Below are 20,967 nucleotides of genomic sequence, written 5' to 3'. Positions count from 1 at the left end.
TTCTCATTTTACAGATGAAAAAGCAGCCCCAGAAAGGTTCAGTGGCAGAGACAGGATTCAAACCCAGATCCTCTAACTTCAAAACTGGCAATCTTTATGTTATACCACATTATCCCATCCTTCCACTTTTATATACTAAAATTAATCTTTATGTTATACCACATTATCCCATCCTTCCACTTTTATATACTAAAATTTCTTGATTTTTACTCTCTTGATTCCTTAAGCTGTTAGTATTCTCTTCCTTTTCAAGGTTTTTTTGGTAACGTATTGGGTTTGTTTGTGTTATACACCAAACTACAAAGAGAATGCTTTATAGATCAAGCAAAATAAAAATGAAATTAATTTGGAGGGATAAAATATCTAGAATGTTAAGAGGAATAATCAAAAAACAAGAAAATTAAACAATGGGAGAAATTTATCAAAAAAGTTTGGAAAATTTTGCCATAAAAGGATGGATCTCTTTCCTCTGATCCTTTTCCAATAAGACAGAGGGGAAAGCCTTGCCTTTTCTGTGTGTCTTTCTCTCCTTTTTATTTTGCCATATTCTATAAAGTATTCCCTTTGTAGTTTGATTGGTATATAGATTAGCATAAGAAGTACTTTTATTTTTAACAAATTAGTGTTTATTTTTATTTTTTTTAAATAAATTAAATGTATATTAAAATTTAAAATTTTAAGTTTAAGCTTTTTGTTTTTAATAGATTAGTACCCTAGCTATGAGCACTATTATTTAAGTTGTTCTTTATTTCTTTTTTTTTTAGGTTTTTGCAAGGCAAATGGGGTTAAGTGACTTGCCCAAGGCCACACAGCTAGGTAATTATTAAGTGTCTGAGATCAGATTTGAACCCAGGTACTCCTGACTCCAGGGCCGATGCTTTAATCCACTATGCCACCTAGCAGCGCCCCCCTTTCTTTATTTCTTTAAGAAATGTTTTGTATTTGTGTCTATATAAGTTTTGGGTATACCTTAGGAAAATGACTTCCAGATATTTAATCAGTTTTATAGATTTTCTTGAATGTGACTTTCTTTTCGACTATTTCCTCTGGCATTTTAAAAATTACTCCTTAGAAATTCTATAAATTGTTGGAAGGAATTTTTTGTACTTTGCTATTTTGCTAAATCTATTATTTGAATGTGTTGAGAAAAAAAATATCCTTGAGGAAGAAATAAAATATTAGAGATAGCAAAATTATGTAGTACATAAGACAACTTTTTAAAAAATTATAGATAATAGGGGTGGCTAGGTGACACAGTGGATAGAGCACCTGCCCGGGAGTCAGGAGTACCTGAGTTCAAATCTGGCCTCAGACACTTAATAATTACCTAGCTGTTGTGGCCTTGGGCAAGCCGCTTAAACCCCATTGCCTTGCAAAAACCTAAAAAAAAAAAAAAAATTAAAGATAATAATCTTTAGTCTTTGTTTAAACTCCACAGCTCTTTCTCTGGATACAGATGGTATTCTCCATCCTAGATACCCTGAAATTTTCCCTGATTATTGCACTGATGAGTGAGCAAGTCCATCAAGGTTGATTAACACCCCCATATTGCTGTTAGGGTGTACAGTGATCTGGTTCTGCTCATCTTGTTCAGCATCAATTTATCTATTGCAGCACCTAGTTACCCCTCAGCATCAATTCATGCTTTAATTCATTCAAGTTTTTCCAAGCTTCTCTGAAATCCCATCCCTCCTGATTTCTAATAGAACAATAGTGTTCCATAACATACATATACCACAATCCCCAACTGATGGACATCCCCTCAATTTCCAATTCTTTGCCACCACAAACAGGGCTGCTATAAATATTTTTGAACAAGTGATATTTTTACCCTTTTTCATGTTCTCTTCAGGGTACAGACCCAGTAGATCAAAGGGTATTCACATTTTCATTGTCCTTTGGGCGTAATTCCAAATTGCTATCCAGAAAGGTTGGATCAGTTCACAGCTCCACCAACAATGCATCAGTGTCCCAGAAAAAATGTGGAACTCTTAAATTTGCAAATAGGTGAATGTTGAAAACTCCTTTGCATGTTATCAAGATTATTTCCAAATGTGATATTGCTGCTGGATCCAGAAGGTCACTTTTCTTTCCTCAGGCCATCACTTATAGAATGACTGCAGCATGGAGCCTGGGACCACCACAGCATGTATTCATAACAACCTCTAAAGCTCACTGGGTTGTGAGGTTCTCATCCTCTACACCTGGAACAAATGAAGAGATCAGGAATAAAAACCAATTTCTTAAGAGTCTTATGACCTTAGGGGAGACCCTAAAGACTTTACCCTTACCACAATCTCTTAGCAGATGTCACGAGAAACTCATATAATATGAATGAAGCAAAGAGAAGATAGAAGCTAACTTATGCTTTTTTTTTTAGGTTTTTGCAAGGCAAATGGGGTTAAGTGGCTTGCCCAAGGCCACACAGCTAGGTAATTATTAAGTGTCTGAGACTGGATTTGAACCTAGTTACTCCTGACTCCAGGGCCAGTGCTTTATCCACTATGCCACCTAGCCGCCCCTAACTTATGCTTTTTTTAATGACACTAACAGTTTTAGCTATTCAGTCAATCAACAGGCTCCTCCCAAATGCATGATTTCCCAAGTAGAATCATAGACAGAATGTCTGTGAAACCTCCATCGTTTCTTCAATGTGATGTTCAGTCAAGTTCCAATCTTCATGACCCTATTTGGGGTTTTCTTGGCAAAGGGACTGGAGTGGTTTATCATTTCCCTCTCTAGCCCATTTTATAAATGAGGAAATGGAGGCAAACAGGATGAGATGGCTTGCCCAAGGTAATAAAGCTAATAAATGTATGAGGCAAGATTTGAACTCATGAAGAGTCTTCTGATTCCAAGCCCACTGCTTTATCCACTATACCACTTAGTTGTCTCAGTCTCTTCAATAGACTTGCTTTATACTTCATCATGATTTTCCAGGAAGCCATCTTCCAGTGTAGAGAGACTGAATCAAGCAAGCAAGTTGAGGGAATCAGCACTTGTGCAAGAACCTCAAGATACATATTTTTAAAAAAGACTTTTCTCTGCCTATACTTTGTTGAGTTATAGAAAAAATGAGCATGGTACTTTGTCAAGAGCTTTATCCATATCTGATGATATAATCATGTGATTTTCTATGTTTTTAATATGACTTTATCAGTTTTCTATTGTTGAATTATCTTGTGTCATTCAATCGATAAGCATTTATTGAGCACCTATTTTGTTCAAAGATGCTGTGCTAAGTGCCAGGGATACGAAAACAAAAGTATAATGATAGTCCCTGCCCACAAGGAGCTTAATTCTAACAGAAGACTTGTTATTTATATGTACATATAGAATACAAATGCATGACACAGGACTTGGGAGTATTGTGTGTGGATCAATTTTCATATAAACCCAACTTAGTCATAGTGAGTATTCCAAAAGAACATGTATGTTAACTTTACCTTAGAATACTCTATAGGGTATATGATCAGGGAGGACAAGCATCTCTGGTGTGATGGTTGCCAAACCCTTTTCAGGACTGCTTTTCAACCTATGGTGATCAATTTTCATTCAACTCTTACCTGTCACTCCCAGAAATTAGAGTATGCTCATCAGCCACAATCCAGTTAAACCCAGTGTGGTTGACAATCCTTGGCTAAACCAAGTTGAGGGTAACTGACAGATCTCAAGCCCATCAGCAAGTCAAGGGGATGTTTGCCCCAAGCATGTGAAAGCTTCCCCTTCAAAAATGAAGAAGGAACAGTAACAACTTTGCACACTCCCTCTCTTTCTCCTGCTCTTCCTCTATGGCCTCCCATCATCCCACCACCCCCAAAATCTAAAACAAATTTTTTTTTGTTTTTTTGCTAGGTACTGGGGTTAAGTGACTTGCTCAAGATCACATAGCTAGGTAATTATTAAGTGTCTGAGGCTGGATTAGAACTCAGGGCCAGTGCTAAAACAAAATTTTTAAAAAATCCTAAAAACTAAAAAAACACTCCAAGTGAAAGCAGAAGAGTAGACAGATGAGAAAGATTGCCATCACTACCACCATCAGATAAGGGGCTTGGCTAGTGACCTATGGAATCTCTAAATAAGGAAACCTTTGCCCTGCTTCATCAACCTATCCACATGTCAATCCTGCATGTTTATCTTCTGTCTGGGCTTGGGTACCCCATGTCTGTCCCTATACCAAGATAAGATCAAAATGGATACAGGACTTAGTCATAAAAAAAACCAATATTATAAGGAAACTAGGAGATCAAGGAATAGTTTACCTGTCAGATCTATGGAAAGGGAAGCAGTTTATGACCAAGGAAGAGATGGAGAACATCTTAAAAACAAACTAGACAATTTTGATTACATTAAATTGAAAAACTTTGGCACAGACAAAACCACTGTAACCAACATCAAAAGAAATGTAGAAAATTGGGAAATAATTTTTACAACTAGTATTTCTGACAAAGGACTCATCTCTAAAATATACAGAGAACTGAGTCAAATTTTTAAAAAAAGCCATTCCCCAATTGACAAATGGCCAAAGGATATGCAAAGGTAATTTACAGATGAGGAAATCAAAACGATCCATAGTCATATGAAAAATTGCTCCAAATCACTACTTACTAGAGAAATGCAAATTAAAACAACTCTGAGATATCTACCACCTCACACCTCTCAGACTGACCAATATGACCAGAAAGGACAATTATCAATGTTAGAAGGAATATGGGAAATCTGGGACACTAATACATTGTTGGTGGAGATGTGAACTCATCCAGCCTTTCTGGAGAGAAATTTGGTATTACGCCCAAAGGGCAACAAAAATATGCATACCCTTTGATCCAGCAATACCACTACTGGGTTTATACCCTGAAGAGATGATGAAAAAGGGTAAAAATATTACTTGTACAAAAATATTCATAGCAGCCCTGTTTGTGGTGGCAAAGAATTGGAAATTAAGTGAATGTTCTTCAATTGGGGAATGGCTTAGCAAACTGTGGTATATGTATGTCATGGAACACTATTGTTCTATTAGAAATCAGGAGGGATGGGAATTTAGGGAAGCCTGGAGGAATTTGCATGAACTGATGCTGAGTGAGATGAGCAGAACCAGAATCACTGTATACCCTAACAGCAACATGGGAATGATGATCAACCTTAATGGACTTACTCATTCCATTAGTGCAACAATCAGGCATAATTTTGGGGTATCTGCGATGGAGAATACCACCTGTATCCAGAGAAAGAATTGTGGAGTTTGAACAAAGACATTACCTTTAATTTAAAAAAAAAAAACCCATTATCTTATTATGTAATTTTGCTATCTATTATACTCTATTTTTCTTCCTTAAGGATATGATTTCTCTCATCACATTCAACTTAGATCAATGTATACCATGGAAACAATGTAAAGACCAATAGACTGCCTTTTGTGGGGTGTGGGGGGAGGAAAGCAAGATTAGGGGGAAAATTGTAAAATTCAAAATAAAACCTTTCTAAAAACCCAGAAAGAATAAATAAAATAAAACAGAGAATTGAGACAAATTTATAAAAATACAAATCATCTTCCAATTGATAAGTAGTCAAAGAATATGAATAGGCAATTTTCAGATAAAGAAATTAAAGTTATCTATAGTTCTGTGAAAAAATTTTCTAAATTCCTTCTGATTAGAAAACTGCAAATTAAAAACAACTCTGAAGTACTACTTCACACTCAGCAGATTGGCAATATGACAGAAAAGGAAAATGCTGGATGTTGGAGGGGATGAGGGGGAAACTGGCACACTAATGCACTGTTGGTGGAATTGTGTACTAATCCAACTATTCTGGAGAGCAATTTGGAACTTTGCCCAGAGGGTCATAAAACTATGCATACTGGGGCGGCTAGGTGGCGCAGTAGATAAAGCACTGGCCCTGGAGTCAGGAGCACCTGGGTTCAAATCTGGTCTCAGACACTTAATAATTACCTAGCTGTGTGGCCTTGGGCAAGCCACTTAACCCCATTTGCCTTGCAAAAACCTAAAAAAAAAACAACAAAAAAAAACTATGTATACTCTGATCCAACCATACACCTACTAGGTCTGTATCCCAAAGAAATCACTAAAAAGGGGAAAGGACCCCTATGTTCAAAAACAGTCACAGCGGCTCTTTTTTGTGATATCAAAGAATTTGAAAATGAGGGGGTGACCATCAATTGGGCAATGGCTGAACAATGTAGTGGAATACTATTGTTCTCTAAGAAATCATAAGTAAGTAGATTTCAGAAAAATCTAGAAAGACTTACATGAACTGATACTGAGTGAAGTGAGCCGAACTAGGAGAACATTGTGCATATTAACAGCAACATTGTGTGTAGACAACTCTTCTCAGCAATACAGTGATCAAAGACAATTCTAAAAGACTTTTAATGGAAAATGCCATCCACATTCAGAGAAAGAACTACAGAATCTGAATGCAGACCAAAGCGTATTATTTTCACTTTCATATATTTTTTAAATTTATTTTTATTGACTTTTTGCAAGGCAATGGTGTAAGTGACTTGCCCAAGATCACACAGCTAGGCAATTATTAAGTGTCTGTGGTCGGATTTGAACTCAGGTCATCCTGACCTGACCGACTGGGGCCAATGTTCTATTGACTGCACCACCTAGCTGGCCCTTTTTTAATGTTATTTCCATTTTGTTCTGATTCTTCTTTCACAGCATGACTATGGAAATAAGTTTACCATGACTATACTTGTATAGCCTATATTAGATTACTTGATGTCTTGCGGAGGGGAGAAGGAAGGAAGGGAAGGGAAAAAAATGTGGAATTCAAAATCTTTTTTAAAAATAATTTTATTTTTGGAGTTTGAACAAAGACCAAAAACTATTACTTTTAATTAGGGGAAAAAAATCGTAATTTTATTATGTAATTCTGCTGTCTCTTATACTTTATTTTCCTTCCTTAAGGATATGATTTCTCTTTCTTCACATTCAACTTAGATCAATGTATATCATGGAAACATTGTGAAGACTAAGAAACTGCCTTCTGTGGGAGGGGGAGGGAAGGAAGATTGGGGGGAAATTGTAAAACTCAAAATAAATAAAATCTTAAAAGAAAAAATATTTTTACTTTTAATTATTTTATTATTCCAACTACATGGAAAGACAATTTTCAATTTTCATTTTGGGGTAAGATTTTGAGTTTCACATTTTTCTCCCTTCTTCCTTTCCCTCCCTCATCCCCTCAATGTCAAGTAATCTGATATGGGTTAAATATATATATATATGTATATATATACATATATATATATGTATATATACACACACACACATACACACACATACTAAACATATTTCCATATTGGTCAAGTTGTGAAAGAAGAATCAGAACAAAAAAAACCCCATAAAGCATAAAACAAATTTTTAAAAGTTTGCACTCAGACTCTATAGTTCTTTCTCTGCATGTGGATGCTATTTTCCATCACAAGTCTTTTAGACTTGCATGAACTGATTCTGAACAGAACCAGAACATTGTACAAACTAACAGCAACATGAAGGTGATGATCAACCTTAATGAACTTGCTCATTCAATCAATGCAGTGATCATGGACAATCTCAGAATATTTAGGATGGAGAATACCATCTATATCTAGGGAAAAACTGTGGAGTTTAAAGACAAAGACCTTCAATTAAAAAAACAAGTTGTCTTATTTACTACATGGTTTTGCTATCTCTAATATTATATTTTTCCTCAAGGATATGATTTTTCTCTCAACACATTCAATTTTGATCAATGTATACCATGGAAACAATGTAAAGATTATCAGACTTCCTTCTGGGGGGGGGGGAGAGGTAAAGGGATAGAGAAAGCAGGGTGGGGGGCAATGCGTAAAATTCAAAACCTTTCCAAAAAATGATAGGTAGAAACTACTATTGTAGATAATTGGGAAACATATAAAATATTTATGTAAAAATTGTCTTTTATTTTTATACTGCTGAGCAGGGCATCAAATTTGATCATCACACAATGTTGCTGTTAATGTCCACAATGTCCTGGTTCTGTTCACTTTACTCAGCATCAGCTAATGTAAGCCTTTTGAAAGTCTGCCTGTGGAACTCAAAATCTTACAGAATGAATGTTGAAAACTATCTTTACATGTAATTGGAAAAAATAAAATACCAAAAAGACCTCCCCTCAAGAGAATCTATTACCTCTTAAGTCATCCATTCCCACTTTGGATAGCTCATTTTATTAACAAAGGTTTCCCCATAATTAGTCAAATCTAAATTGTCTTTGTGCAACTTGTAACCATTGTTCATGGTTCTAGACCCCAAGAGATAAATCTACTTCCTCTTTTTACACAAAGAAGCTTCAAATATTTTTAAGTCAGCTAGCATAAGCTAAACATCTCCAGTTCCTTAAAATGGAACTCTTATGACGTGATCTCAAAGACTCTTCACTATCCTATTTGCTGTTGTTCCCTTTCTTAGTGCTCGAAAGGTTATCAGTGAATGCCCTTCCTTAAAGAGGTGAGCCCAGAAAGCATGTAAGGTGATCAAGGGAGATGATTAGCTTCTCCACTTAGATGCTGGGACTTTCTTTTTAAAAAATTTTATTTATTTAAGGGTTAAGTGACTTGCCCAAGGTCACACAACTAGGCAATTTTTAAGATAATTAGATTAAATGTGTATTAACCTTCAGTTGTCTTTTTTCTTTTGGTTTTGCAAGGCAATGGGTTAAGTGACTTGCCCAAAGTCACACATCTAGGTAATTATTAATTGTCCGAGGCTACATTTCAATTCAAATCCTCCTGACTCTAGGGCCAGTGCTCTATCCACTGCATCACCTAGCTGTCCCCTGGACCTTTCTTAATGTGAACAAAGATCACATTTGCCTTTTTGATTGCCTTATCACTCTATAGACTGAGTCATCCTGAATTTGAATACCTGCAGATCTTTTTCAGTTCAACTGCCCTCATTTCTGCTTGAAGTTTTCATATTCATCTGGCACTTATGATTTCTCCTCCTTTAACAACAACAACAACACACATACACAATTACAGTGCTAGTTGGTCTCCTTGCCTTAAGTCTCTTGCCATTCCAGTTCATCCTCTGCTCAGCTGTCAGACTGATCTTCCCAAAACAAAGGTCTAGCCTTTGCTATTAGATTATTATTAGATTGCAATGGCTCCTATTACCTCCAGGATCCTGTTAGCTTTCATAATCTGGCCCCCTACCCACTTTTCCAGTCTTCTTATTTCTTATTTTATTTCTTCCACTTACTCTGCATTCTAGCATCACTGGCTTCCTTGCTGATCCTCACATAAGACACATGTGGTCCTCAACTCCAGGATTTGAAACATAACTGATACCTAGGCCTGGTGCTTTCTCCCTTCTCAGATGTACCTCCTGGTTTCTCTAGCTACCTTAGGTCTCAGTTCTAGAAGAAGGCTTAGTCTGGGGCAGCTAGGTGGCACAATGAATAGAGGACCAGCCCTGAAGTCAGGAGGACCTGAGTTCAAATCCTGTTTCAGATACTTAATAATTGCCTTGCTTGTGTGACCTTGGGCAACCCCATTCTCTTAAATAAATAAAAAATTTTTAAAAAGTCTTAATCTTAGTGTCCTCCTTCTGAGACTTGTGAGTTCATCTTGTGAGCTAATCTGGTGAACTCCTTGGGAACAGGGACTGAGCTGGGTTTGTTGGGGGTTTTTTTTTCCTGTATTTTTTAGCACATTGCCCAGAACATAATAGGAAATTAATAGGTACTAATTAAATGACTGACTAGCTGACCAAGTCACTTCCATACCAAATTAGTTTCTCAGTGAAGGAGAATCTTGACTCAAAGATTTCCATATAATAACTGCCATTAATATAAGGAATTGACTGAAAGTGACTAAACAACAATATAATGCTTTGAATGAGATATAATTTGTAAAAAATTTTGCATGCCTCTGTATATGTCAACTAATATTCTGCTAAAACTTCCTTTCTGAATAAGGATTTAGAATCAGGGGAGCAGTCGTATGGGCATTTTATTGGGTTCTGATCAATCATGAGAGGGGTGTCCCTGGAAGTCTCCAATCACCCTGCTGAGGCAGTAGGATACTTCTCTCCCATTTCATATTTTTTCTACTGTCTTATTCTGTGCACTTGCCACCTTATGGAACTGTGGAAAGAGTGCTGACTTGGAAACTGAGGTCCTGACTTCCTGTCCTGGCTCTCCATTTATTTCTTTGCCTTTGTGATCTTCATTTTCCTCATCTTTGAACTGAAGGAGTTGGACTTGATGGCTTCTAAGATCTCTAACTCCGAGTTTATGATTCAATTGTACCAAGACTTCTTATCTCCCCAATTACTAAATTCTTTCAATACATATTCATCCTTTACATCTGCTCGCCAGTCGTTGAAGGGGAGAGGCACCTGATGACTCACCCACTGCTTTCTCTTTTCATCTTGGTGCTTGCTTGTTCATCCTCATTCTCTAATCTTATTAAGGTCATAGAACCCATGACTTTAGAGGAAAATCTAGGGGATAACCCAACAGATACTGATACCCACCTCATAAAAACAGTAGTACTAATCTCTGTGTTCACTTCATGTGTGACAAAACTGGCACTCAAGACCCTGATTTCTCCACTCTTAGTCTGGTTCTCTTTTCACAAAACCATATAGATGATGTGAAAATTTCCCCTCTACGATAACATTTAAGGTCAACATATGAGTGGACAAATCCTTTTTTGGGGTGGGGCGGGGAAGATATAACTTTCATTCTTTTAGGGAACTCCCAGTGAAGAAATTTTCCCTGTGAATACAGATCAGCAGGTATTCCTATTAGGGAATTTGGGACATGTTATGGTTAAGTGATTGGTTGGGGTCATACAACTAGTATGTCTAAAAGGTAGGATTTGAACCTGAACTTTATTGATACTGAAGACATATCCTTATCATAACACAGTGTCTCTCAGAGCCTTGTATTCTTTAAAGAGCTTTTATATTTAATGTCACATTTGATCCCCATAATAGCTCAGAGTTGACAGGACAGGTAGGCAGCCTTAGCCCCTAAAAGGGCAGAGATTTCCAGTAAATTATTGGCAAAACCTGAACTAGGAACCCAATATTCAATGTTCTTTTTACTAAAATATAATATGATTCAGGAATTTCTTCCCCATCACTTAATCAAAAAGACAAAAGACTTTCTAAAGAAGTCAGTGAGGGCCACAAAAAAATAAAAAGGTTAGGGGCAGTAAGAGCTTTGCCCTGTATGTAGTGCCAATTCAAGGTAACATTCTTCATTTCTCTCTTCTCCCCCTCCTTTTCAAGCTCCTTTGGTGTCCACTAAGAAGCTATTCCTTGAAAGCCCAGTTGCTATTTCATGTATTAAGATAAACAATCTTAATTGAGGTAATAATTAAAGATAAATAATAATTGACATTCATACAACATTTCAAGATTTGTAAATTGTTGTTTACATGTAGCAGGAATCAGGTAGGGAGAAAGAAGAGTTGTTCAACTCTCTCACTCATCTCTACCCTGCTATTGACTTATTGCATAGATAAATAAACATTTTTGCTCTGAGAAATCATAACAAAATGATCTAAAATGTTCTCTCTCTCTCCCCCCTCCACTGCAAATATCTAAGGCTAACTCTACTGAAAAAAGACAAAATAAGTGCTTAAAACTAAGAAAGGTAAATAGGCTTTCATGACTAAAGGCTCCCTTGGGAGCTCTAGGTGAGAGAAAAAAGTATAGAATGTTTGCCTGTTAGTCTGTAGTTTATATTAATGGTAATTATATGAAAAAAAAAGATGAGAATGGACCAAAAAAAATTCCTGATAAGAATTCTGAGGAAGGAACTGAAAAAAAATTTGCTTAAATTCATCATATTTTATGTCCTAAAATGAATTAACTTAAATGTATTAAATCAACAAGCACTTATCAAGCACCCACTATTCATCAGGCATTATGCTAAAGGTGGTGGGGGAAGGAGGGAAGTCCCACTGGGAAAGCCCCTCTTCCTTACTTCTCTCTCCCCCCCAGAACCACCAACCTGTGACTTGCACCTGACTCTGATGGGGGAGGAATTTGTTGGGAATAAGAATGAGGAAAAGGAGAGGGGAACTGTTGTAGTTCCCTGGCCTCTGGACTGAACCAACTCTGTTTCTTCTCTCTCTCCTTAGGACACTCTTCAGTGGAGTGATTCTCAGAATACAATGTCCTAGTACACACTCAGGAAATGGAACCCAGGCTCCAATGCCCCTGAGAACTTCGATCTTACCATTCTTCAGCAGGAATATTTAAAACATTTATGATGAATCTGATCATCTTACAAACAAGGTAGGACTTTCAAACCTGTCTCCCACCCCATCCCAGGTCCATCCCCTTGTCCATCCTTAGACCAGCCACAAAGAGACTTTAGAAATGGAGTTAATTTTAAGAAATAGAAATTACCTCCTTGACCACATACTCCAGGAAGCCCTCTATATCAGACTCAGTTGCAGTGATATTCCCCTGCTCTGGTCCCCTGTAGCACAGACTATCAATTCTCTTCCTTGGAGCACTCTTTTGTTGCTTATGTGCCATTCCAACTGGACTGGGCACTCTTTTAGGGCAAGAGATGCTATTTATTCTTCCTTGTGTACCCCTACTAACCCTCCATTGCCCAGTGCTTGTCATGGGGCACTTAGTGGATCAATAATTGATTGCTGAATCTAAGAAAGAGCACTGGACTTGTCATCAAAGGACTTGTATTCAAATCCTGTTTCCTCTGTTGCTCTCTCTTCTCTTGTAAGCTTAGACAAGTCATTTCATCATCATCATCATCCTCATTGCTCATACTTACACAGATATCACTGTAAGACTTACTGTTAAGTCTTTTCAGTTGTGTCTGACTCTTCATGACCGCTGTTGGTTTTTTGGGGGGGCATACTTTACCACACCTCCTCTCATATATGGTAAATAAGAAGAGTTCCAGGCCAAGGATTTTCTCCATGCTCAAGTAGTATTGTCACCTCCATCAACTAATCTATCACTCTTTGGTCCCCTTAGTGCTGAATCCAGATGGACTCCTTAAGCTTGCAGGTTGATGTGGAAAGTCTGGAGCATGACCTGGTGGGGCTGCTCAGTGAGAACTTTGAATGGCTGATCTCAAAGGTCAAGTTCTTCCTGCCTGAACTAGACCTGACTCCTGTGGACAAGATCTCAGATCCCACCCAGAAAACTTCCCTGCTCCTTGGCAAACTGAGAGCCCATAGCTCCTCTACATGGCGGACCTTTATCCATTGTGTCTGCATGGAACATACTACTATGCCCCTGAGCCTGGAAACCATGCTTATGAGTGTCTGGGGTAAAGGCAGTGGTAAGTACTCTAGACTGGCAGAATTATAAGGGAAAGAACCTTAGAAAAGAATAGAAAATGTCAGACTTGGAAGAGATCTTAGATCAGAAAGAAGAATAGCAGAGGTAGCAAAGACCTTAGAACATGACCTAGGATGGAATAGCTAGGTGGAACCTTAGAATATAAAACACAAAATATTAGAGTTAGACTGATCTTCACCATAAAACATGGAATATCAGATCTGGAAGTAGCCTTCTATGAGAAGATATACTAAAGGAACTGGCAAAGGCCTTAGAATATCACATAGGATATTAGAGCTGGACATGACATAGGATACTAGAACTGAACAGAACCTTAGAACATAGAACATAAAACATCAGAACTGGTATGCATCATAGAACATGGATTGGTAGAGCTAGAATGTTCATTTAGTCTGTTCTTTAGAACTCATCTCCTATCTTACAAATGGAGAAGCTGAGTCCCAGAGTGATTAAGTTACCCAAATTCCCATAGTAAATCAGGAACTTGGAACAAAAGTTTTCTAATTAACAATTTGGTTTTCGGGGGCAGCTAGGTGACACAGTGGATAGAGCACCGGCCCTGGAGTCAGGAGTACCTGAGTTCAAATCCAGACTCAGACACTTAATAAGTGGCTTTGGGCAAGCCACTTAACCCCATTTGCCCTGAAAAAAATGTAAAAAAAAATTTGGTTTTCTTATAATATATTCCTTGTTTATCAGGAGCCAAATTTTGCTTTTATCCAATTAGTTGGAAAATTTATAGAGACTTATCTACTAAAACTCTATCCCATCTATCCAGAAGGTTTTTTTTTGGGGGGGGGGCAAGGCAATGGGGCCAAGTGGCTTGCCCAAGGCCACACAGCTAGGCAATTACTAAGTGTCTGAGGTCGCATTTGAACCCAGGTACTCCTGACTCCAGGGCCGGTGCTCTATCCACTGCGCCACCTAGCTGCCCCCAGAAGGTCTTTTGCCTTTTAGAAACAGAGAGGAGAGATATGTGGCTGGAGTTCTACTGACAGTGTCATACATAAGTTAGGAGCCCTCCAGGCTGATAATGTGCTGTGGGGTGGAAGCTATGCATTACTAAGCTATGCCAGGAAGCCTTTCTCCTATCCCATACTGCCATGCCCTGCATCACTTATCCATGATTATCCTGCTCTTGGCAATTTATCTCCATGCTTTGGTGGTGAGTGGCTGATTCCTGGACTCATATTTTAAGGTGGGCTCCTCTTAAAGCTTTTAGTTCACTAACTACTAGAGGGGTTTAAGGGATTCTTGCTCTAATCCCCCCAGATCTGAGAGGCCCCACAACTCTATTTTGCATCCCAAATTACAATAAAGACAATCGTATCTTAAGGATAGTTTACATTTATAATTGCACTTTCAGCTTCACAGAGCACTGAGCATTCATTCATGGTCTCATTTGAATCTCACAACACTGTAGAGTAGACATTATTATTGTTCCCATTTAACAGATGAGGAAACTGAGACTCAGGGAAATTGGAAGTTTTGTGTAGGGTCAAACAGCTGATAGCTATCTAGATCTTCTTGACTTCCAAGTGACTTCCCAGGGCTCTGTCATCTATGTCAACCTGAAGAAAATCTCACATTAATGGAGGCAGGGCAGTATAATGGAAAGAACCCTAGAGTTCAAATCAGGCAGGATGCAAATCCCAGCTCTACTACTTATCATCTGTGTAACTTTGAGTGATGGAGATTAAGGTTGGACAAGAGGCAAGTAGATTGTGCAGTAGATAGAGTGTCTCACTGACAATCAGAAAGACCTGAGTTCAGATTTGACTTAGACACATGCTTAGATTCAGATGTGTGACCCTGAGCAAGTCATTTAACCTCTGTGCCTCAGTTTCATCTTCTGTAAAATTGGTCTAATAATTCACCTCTACCTCCCAAGGTTGTGAGGATCAAATGGCATAATATTTATAAAGTGTTTTGCAAACCTCAAGGTGATCTATAAATGTTAGCTATCATTACTATTATTTTTTTGGTGATCTCCAGAGTCTTTCCTGGACAAGGGTTTAATAAATTCTCATGATTGTGTTGCTCAGATACCCTATTTGTATTATGAGTATGCAAGAAGGAGCTCTCTTATGTCAGCAACCTCAGGAATTCAGTTCCCTCAAATTTTCTGAATATTATTTATATTTAATTACTCTTCAGAAAATGTACATTTAAGGGAGTATTACTGATTCCACTTAAGGAAGGAAAGAGAAAGTAGCTCCAGGCTCTTCTCATTAAGCATCCTCAAGTCTTCCTTGGTTTCTACCTTTATTCCAGTTTCAAAGATTTAGAGCTAGAAGGGACTTCAGGGACCATGTAAAACAGCACTATATTATTTTACCAAAGAGAAAACTTGGGTCAGAAAGTTTAAGTGATTTGCCCTAAGATCATATAAGTAGTTGTATTGGGCAGAGTTAGGACTGAACTCAGACCCTCTGACTCCAAGTCCTCTGACTCCAAGTCCAGTATTTTTTGCTTCTTTAGCATTTTGTCATTTTCCCCTATGGTGTCCACTCAAAAGACTTAGTAAGTCCTTTGCTCACCAGTTATGGAGAACCCATAATTTTAACAATGTAAGCACTTCCTCTTCTTCCATGGTCACTAATCCAGATCACAGCCTTTTTTATGACCTAGCAGAGTGCTTCATAAATTACTGAAGTCAAACCTCTAGTGGAGAGACTTCTCAAGCTTAACCAGGCTGATCCTTAGATCACAGACACAGAGTTAATCTTCAGATCCTGACTTGAGGCCCTATCAATTTATCAGACCCTACTAGAACTTTTGCTGTACTGGCATAGCCTTTGAAAATTCATTGATAAAAAATTTTTTTTAAAAAGAAAAGAAAATTCATGGGTATCATCCCACCAAAAGAAGGGAGCAGAGGAGATATTTAGGAGAGAAAATGTTCATTTTGGAGAAAGAACGCACTCTATGTTTCAATTCACTACTGTTTCTATAGACATTTGCCTAATATTTCTACTCTTTCAGAGGTTTCAAACCAGAACAGATACCTCTGTGAGGATGTCCTTCCTGAGTCCCAGTTCCTTCTTTCAGGTGAGTCTGAAGTGGCAAGGGGGTTGACCATGGAGGAGTCGAGAAGTTTCCTCATACACTAAAGTACCAAAATCTGTACAGGAGAAAGAGCATTGAATTTAAAGTCAGATGACCAGAGTTCAGGTTCAGGCTCTGATGCTTTCTAATCATGTGCACTTAGAATGTCAAATAGTCTCAGTTTACTCATCTGTTAAGTGAAGATATTGGAAAATATAAGCTTTGAGGATCCTTTCAGCACTAGGACTATGATCTCATGTATCTAATTTTTTGCCTGTGTGACTCTGAGCAAGTCATTTCTGAATCTTAGTTTCTGCATCTGAAAAAACAGAGATTTCAATTCCATGATCTTTAGGGACCAGATCTAAGTCCCATGAGCCTTCAGAAGAGCCAATTCCCCACTGGAGAACAGAGCTATTCAAGAATTTACAACAATTATCCTTCTGTTGTTTTTTCTTGTCCCTGACAAGACACTCTCCCATCTTCCTTTCTCCCATCTTTTTGCTTCCAGGCTCACTCAGACTAGAGGGGAATTCCCAATGACTTGACTGTAAAGAATATAGGTGTACCTGCATCTTATTTGTTGAGAATGGGAATTTTCTGCCTACACAGACAGATTCTAGAAAAAACAGAGAGGAAGAGAATATTGTGTCAAAGCATAAAACTTGTTGCCTTATGGTCCCTGCATGCACAGGCTAGTCTTTTGGAATGGGCCCAAAAGTTTCTGAGAAATCTGAGAGATCCCAGCATTTCCTCAGGGCACAGGTGGGATCTTCTGGACTTTAAACTATTTCCCTTAGTCACAGTTCCTCCAGAATTTCCCTGTCTGGTTTCACTTGGAGAAACTAGTTTTCATTTTTCTGTCACTAAACCTCAGGGCAAGAACAGGGAGAAAGTGACTTCCAGGAAACTTGAATATAAGAGTACAAGCTGAACTGGGCCAGCTTTTTCAAATACTTACTGGTTAGCTCATTGATTAAAGGTTAGTCATCTGAATAACTTTTTCATTGGGTAGCTGACTTCCAAGATTGATTGGTCAATTGATGACCTCATTGAACATCAGCTAGCAGCTGAATTATAGCTGACCAACTTAGAATGTATAGAGTCCTGATAGGGATTTAGAGGAAGGGATTGAAAAGTTAATAAGACTTAATTTGTTGAAATAATTAATTTAAATGCAAATAGTTGTTAAGTTACTGATAGTAAATGGAACTATTATTGAGAGTAAGCATGGGTTCATCCGGAATAAGGAAGACTAACCTTATTTTCTTCTGGGCCAGACTAACTAGAAATAAGATGAAATATTGATATATTAGATGAGAGAAATGGAATATAAGTCAATCTTATTTCTAGCCTTTATTTTTAATTAAACCAAAAACTTAATAATCAACAAATCAATCAATCTTACCCTCTTGACTTTAACGAGGTGGAACCAAAAGAATTAACAAATAGCAAACAAATATTTATTTTACTTCTCTTTCTATGCCTGTAAGAAATTTTACTACTGTTGAACTTGTTTTTTTTCTTTCTTTTCTTCTTTTTCAATACTTAAAAAAAAAGTATAGGGGTGGCTAGGTGGTACAGTGGATAGAGCACCGGCCCTGAAGTCAGGAGTACCTGGGTTCAAATCCGGCCTCAGACTTAATAATTACCTTAGCTGGGTGACCTTGGGCAAGCCACTTAACCCCATTGCCTTGCAAAAAAAACTAAAAAAAAGTATATATTTGTAGTTAAGTTTTATGTAGTTTAGTTCTGCTGATTTAACTCCGTATCCCCTCATATAGTTATTTCTTAATATATTTCATATTTATTTTTAAATAGAATTATTAATATTCCATTACATAAATATAACATAATTTATTTAGTTATTCTCTAATTGTTGGAACTATTTTTCTGTTATTATAACTAGAGCATCTATGAATGTTTTTATATTGATAGATATTTTTTTTCCATTTAATGATATTTTGAGGACAGAGTCATAGCAATAGAATAGAAAAACTATGCCATTTTTTGACCCTCACTGCGTATTATCCTAGAGCTCCCCACAATGTTTGTACCAATCTGAAGTTCCATTGATGAGATATTTGAGTCCTTATTTCCCTATCTTTTCAATACACTGGACTTATTATTTTTGCCATTCCTGTGGCATCTTAAGGTTGTCTTGATTTATATTTTCTAACTAGTAGGAAGGTTGAGCATCTTTTCATGTAGGTTTTAATTTTTTATATTTCTTCTTTCATAAATTGCTTGTTTATACCCTTTAATCACTGCTCCATTGGGCAGTATGTATTAGACTTATATCTGATCTTTATCTGATATGATACTATTTGTATTAGAATTCACTAAATTAAGCCAGTTTAGTAGGTTGAGTTGGTATTTAAAATTATATATATATATCTTGTTTATATAGCTTACATTTCCTCCTTTATTTTTCCTTCTCTTCCCTTCCAGAGAATCATTTCCTCTGACAAGGATTTTTTTTAACAGGAGGAATAAGAAAACAATTCAGCAAAACCAAAAAGCATGTTGAAAAAAAATCTGACATTTTATGCAGTATTTCACATCTTTTAAACCTCCACCTCTGCAAAGAAGTAGGGGGAAATGTCTTCTAATATCTCTTTTTTAAGGATAAAATCTATTCTTTTTACTTTCTCAGCATTCAGTTTTGATTGTTTTGTGGTTCTCCTTTACATCTGCATTGTTATAGTCATTATTTATATTGTTTTCCTGGTTCCTGGGCAAGTCACTAACTCTATTTGCCTCATTTTCCTCATCTGTAAAATGAGCTGGGGGCAGCTAGGTGGTGCAGTGGATAAAGCACCGGCCCTGGAGTCAGGAGTACCTGGGTTCAAATCCAGTCTCAGACACTTAATAATTACCTAGCTGTGTGGCCTTGGGCAAGCCACTTAACCCCACTGCCTTGCCAAAAAAAAAAAGATCACACAGTTTTTTCTCTGGATTTGGATGCCACAAGTCTTTTATAATTGTCTTTGATCACTGAACTGCTGAGATATAATATAGCCATAACTGTGTACAATGATTCTGCTCACTTCACTCAGCATTAGTTCCAAGTTTTTCCAGGTGAAAATAGGGATGTTTCAATCATATGTTTGGTGTCTCCAGTCTGTTTGTCAGTGCTCTGTCAGAGACAGATTCTGACCTGGAAGGTGGAGGACACAAATTGAGTAGAGGTAGCTCATACACTGGATGACAGTCAGGAATCAGTCATGACCAAAAAGAAACCTTGACAGGCTTCAGCACAAGGAAGGAAGAAAACATACATTTCTTATACTTCTACTGTGTGCTGAGAGCTTTACAAACATCTCATTTATATATCTCATAAAATATCTCACAACAACCCTGGGAGGTAGGTGCTAATAACATTGCCATTTTACAGTTGAGGAAACTGAGGCAGAGAGGTTAAACAAAGCTAAGAAGTGTCTGAGTTCAAATCTGAACACACATCACTCCCTGATCCCTGAACTGTTCCTAAGAGGAAGATTTAGACTTGATGTAAGGGAAAACTTACTATTTGATTGTTCAAAATAAAGTGATCTTTCCAGGCTCTGGTGATTACCCTACCCTGGAAGTCTTTAAGCAGAGGCTGAATGATCACTTGTTAAGGGATTTTTGTTCATTTAGAGCTTTAAAAGTGCCCTCTGAGATTTCTTCCTTGCTCTAAACCTCATGAGACTTGGAGAGAGAGAACAATGGCCTTGATTGAAGAAACTGTCAAATAATATGACATCTCATCCTCCTGCCTATAGGCTCTGCTCTTTGTGGGTCTGTGGAGGGCATATAGAAACAAGCCCTGGAGTCTGTAGGATCTGCCAAACCAAGTCCCTCATTCATAGTGACCCTCTATGGTCTCCTCTAATTGCCTAGCTAGGACATGGATCTCTATCTATCACAGACATACTGGGTTACCTCCCACTCTACAGCTCAGACCCAATTCCTGTAGGCAAACTCAAAATCAAGAAGAGTGGTTTTGCTGTTTTCTGGCTCCTCACCTGATTTCTTGAAGAATTCTGGACCTACAATCTTTTATTTGGAAGCTTTTATCCCTTGCTTCCTCTCTCTCCATGCCCTACTTCCTCCCACTCCAGGAAAAAGAGGAAGTCCAAAGGGATGCTCATGAGAGTCTTCATAGCTCCAGGTTCATGGCTTGCATTTCAACATCTCCATCCCTTTCTTTCCTAGGCCTCAAGCGACCTTCCTCTGAGATAGGCTCCTCACCTCATCAAAAACGGTCCAGGCAGCAACAAAGAGGTAATTCAGTTCTGTTATCTGCTATGTGAGTATATGTTAGTGGACAAAGGAGGACAAACTAGAGCTCCCAGATCATCTTCTATCAAAGGCACTTGCCAGAGGCATGTATTCACTGGTCAGCCCCCCTGACTTTAAAAAGTATTCAAGAGTGATTCTTGGAAAGAACAGGGAATAGCTTTTACTACGTCAGATGTGTCCTTGGGAGGGTTTTCTTAAGACTAGACTTTCTTAAGTCTAGACATTCAACAAAACAATAAAACAAGGCCCAATTTGTAGTATTTGCAAAACTCCAAGATATCAATGT

At 37.7% G+C, this 20,967-nt stretch overlaps 1 protein-coding gene across 2 annotated transcripts in view; it reads left to right on the top strand.

Moving 5' to 3' along the window:
* The window catches only part of NLRC5 (NLR family CARD domain containing 5), a 100,037-nt gene that overhangs the window by 17,890 nt on the left and 61,180 nt on the right, over window positions 1–20,967 (top strand). For both annotated transcript variants that reach the window (XM_074211262.1, XM_074211263.1), the window contains exons 2-5: window positions 12,149–12,305; window positions 13,017–13,326; window positions 16,332–16,397; window positions 20,595–20,663. In XM_074211262.1, coding sequence (XP_074067363.1) covers window positions 13,029–13,326; window positions 16,332–16,397; window positions 20,595–20,663 — 433 coding nt within the window. In that variant the 5' untranslated portion in view covers window positions 12,149–12,305; window positions 13,017–13,028. The remainder of the gene's footprint in view (window positions 1–12,148; window positions 12,306–13,016; window positions 13,327–16,331; window positions 16,398–20,594; window positions 20,664–20,967) is intronic.

This window comes from Macrotis lagotis, chromosome 1, assembly GCF_037893015.1.
Source record: "Macrotis lagotis isolate mMagLag1 chromosome 1, bilby.v1.9.chrom.fasta, whole genome shotgun sequence".
In the NCBI taxonomy this organism is placed as follows: domain Eukaryota; kingdom Metazoa; phylum Chordata; class Mammalia; order Peramelemorphia; family Peramelidae; genus Macrotis; species Macrotis lagotis.
This window is presented reverse-complemented; position numbering and strand designations above follow the sequence as displayed.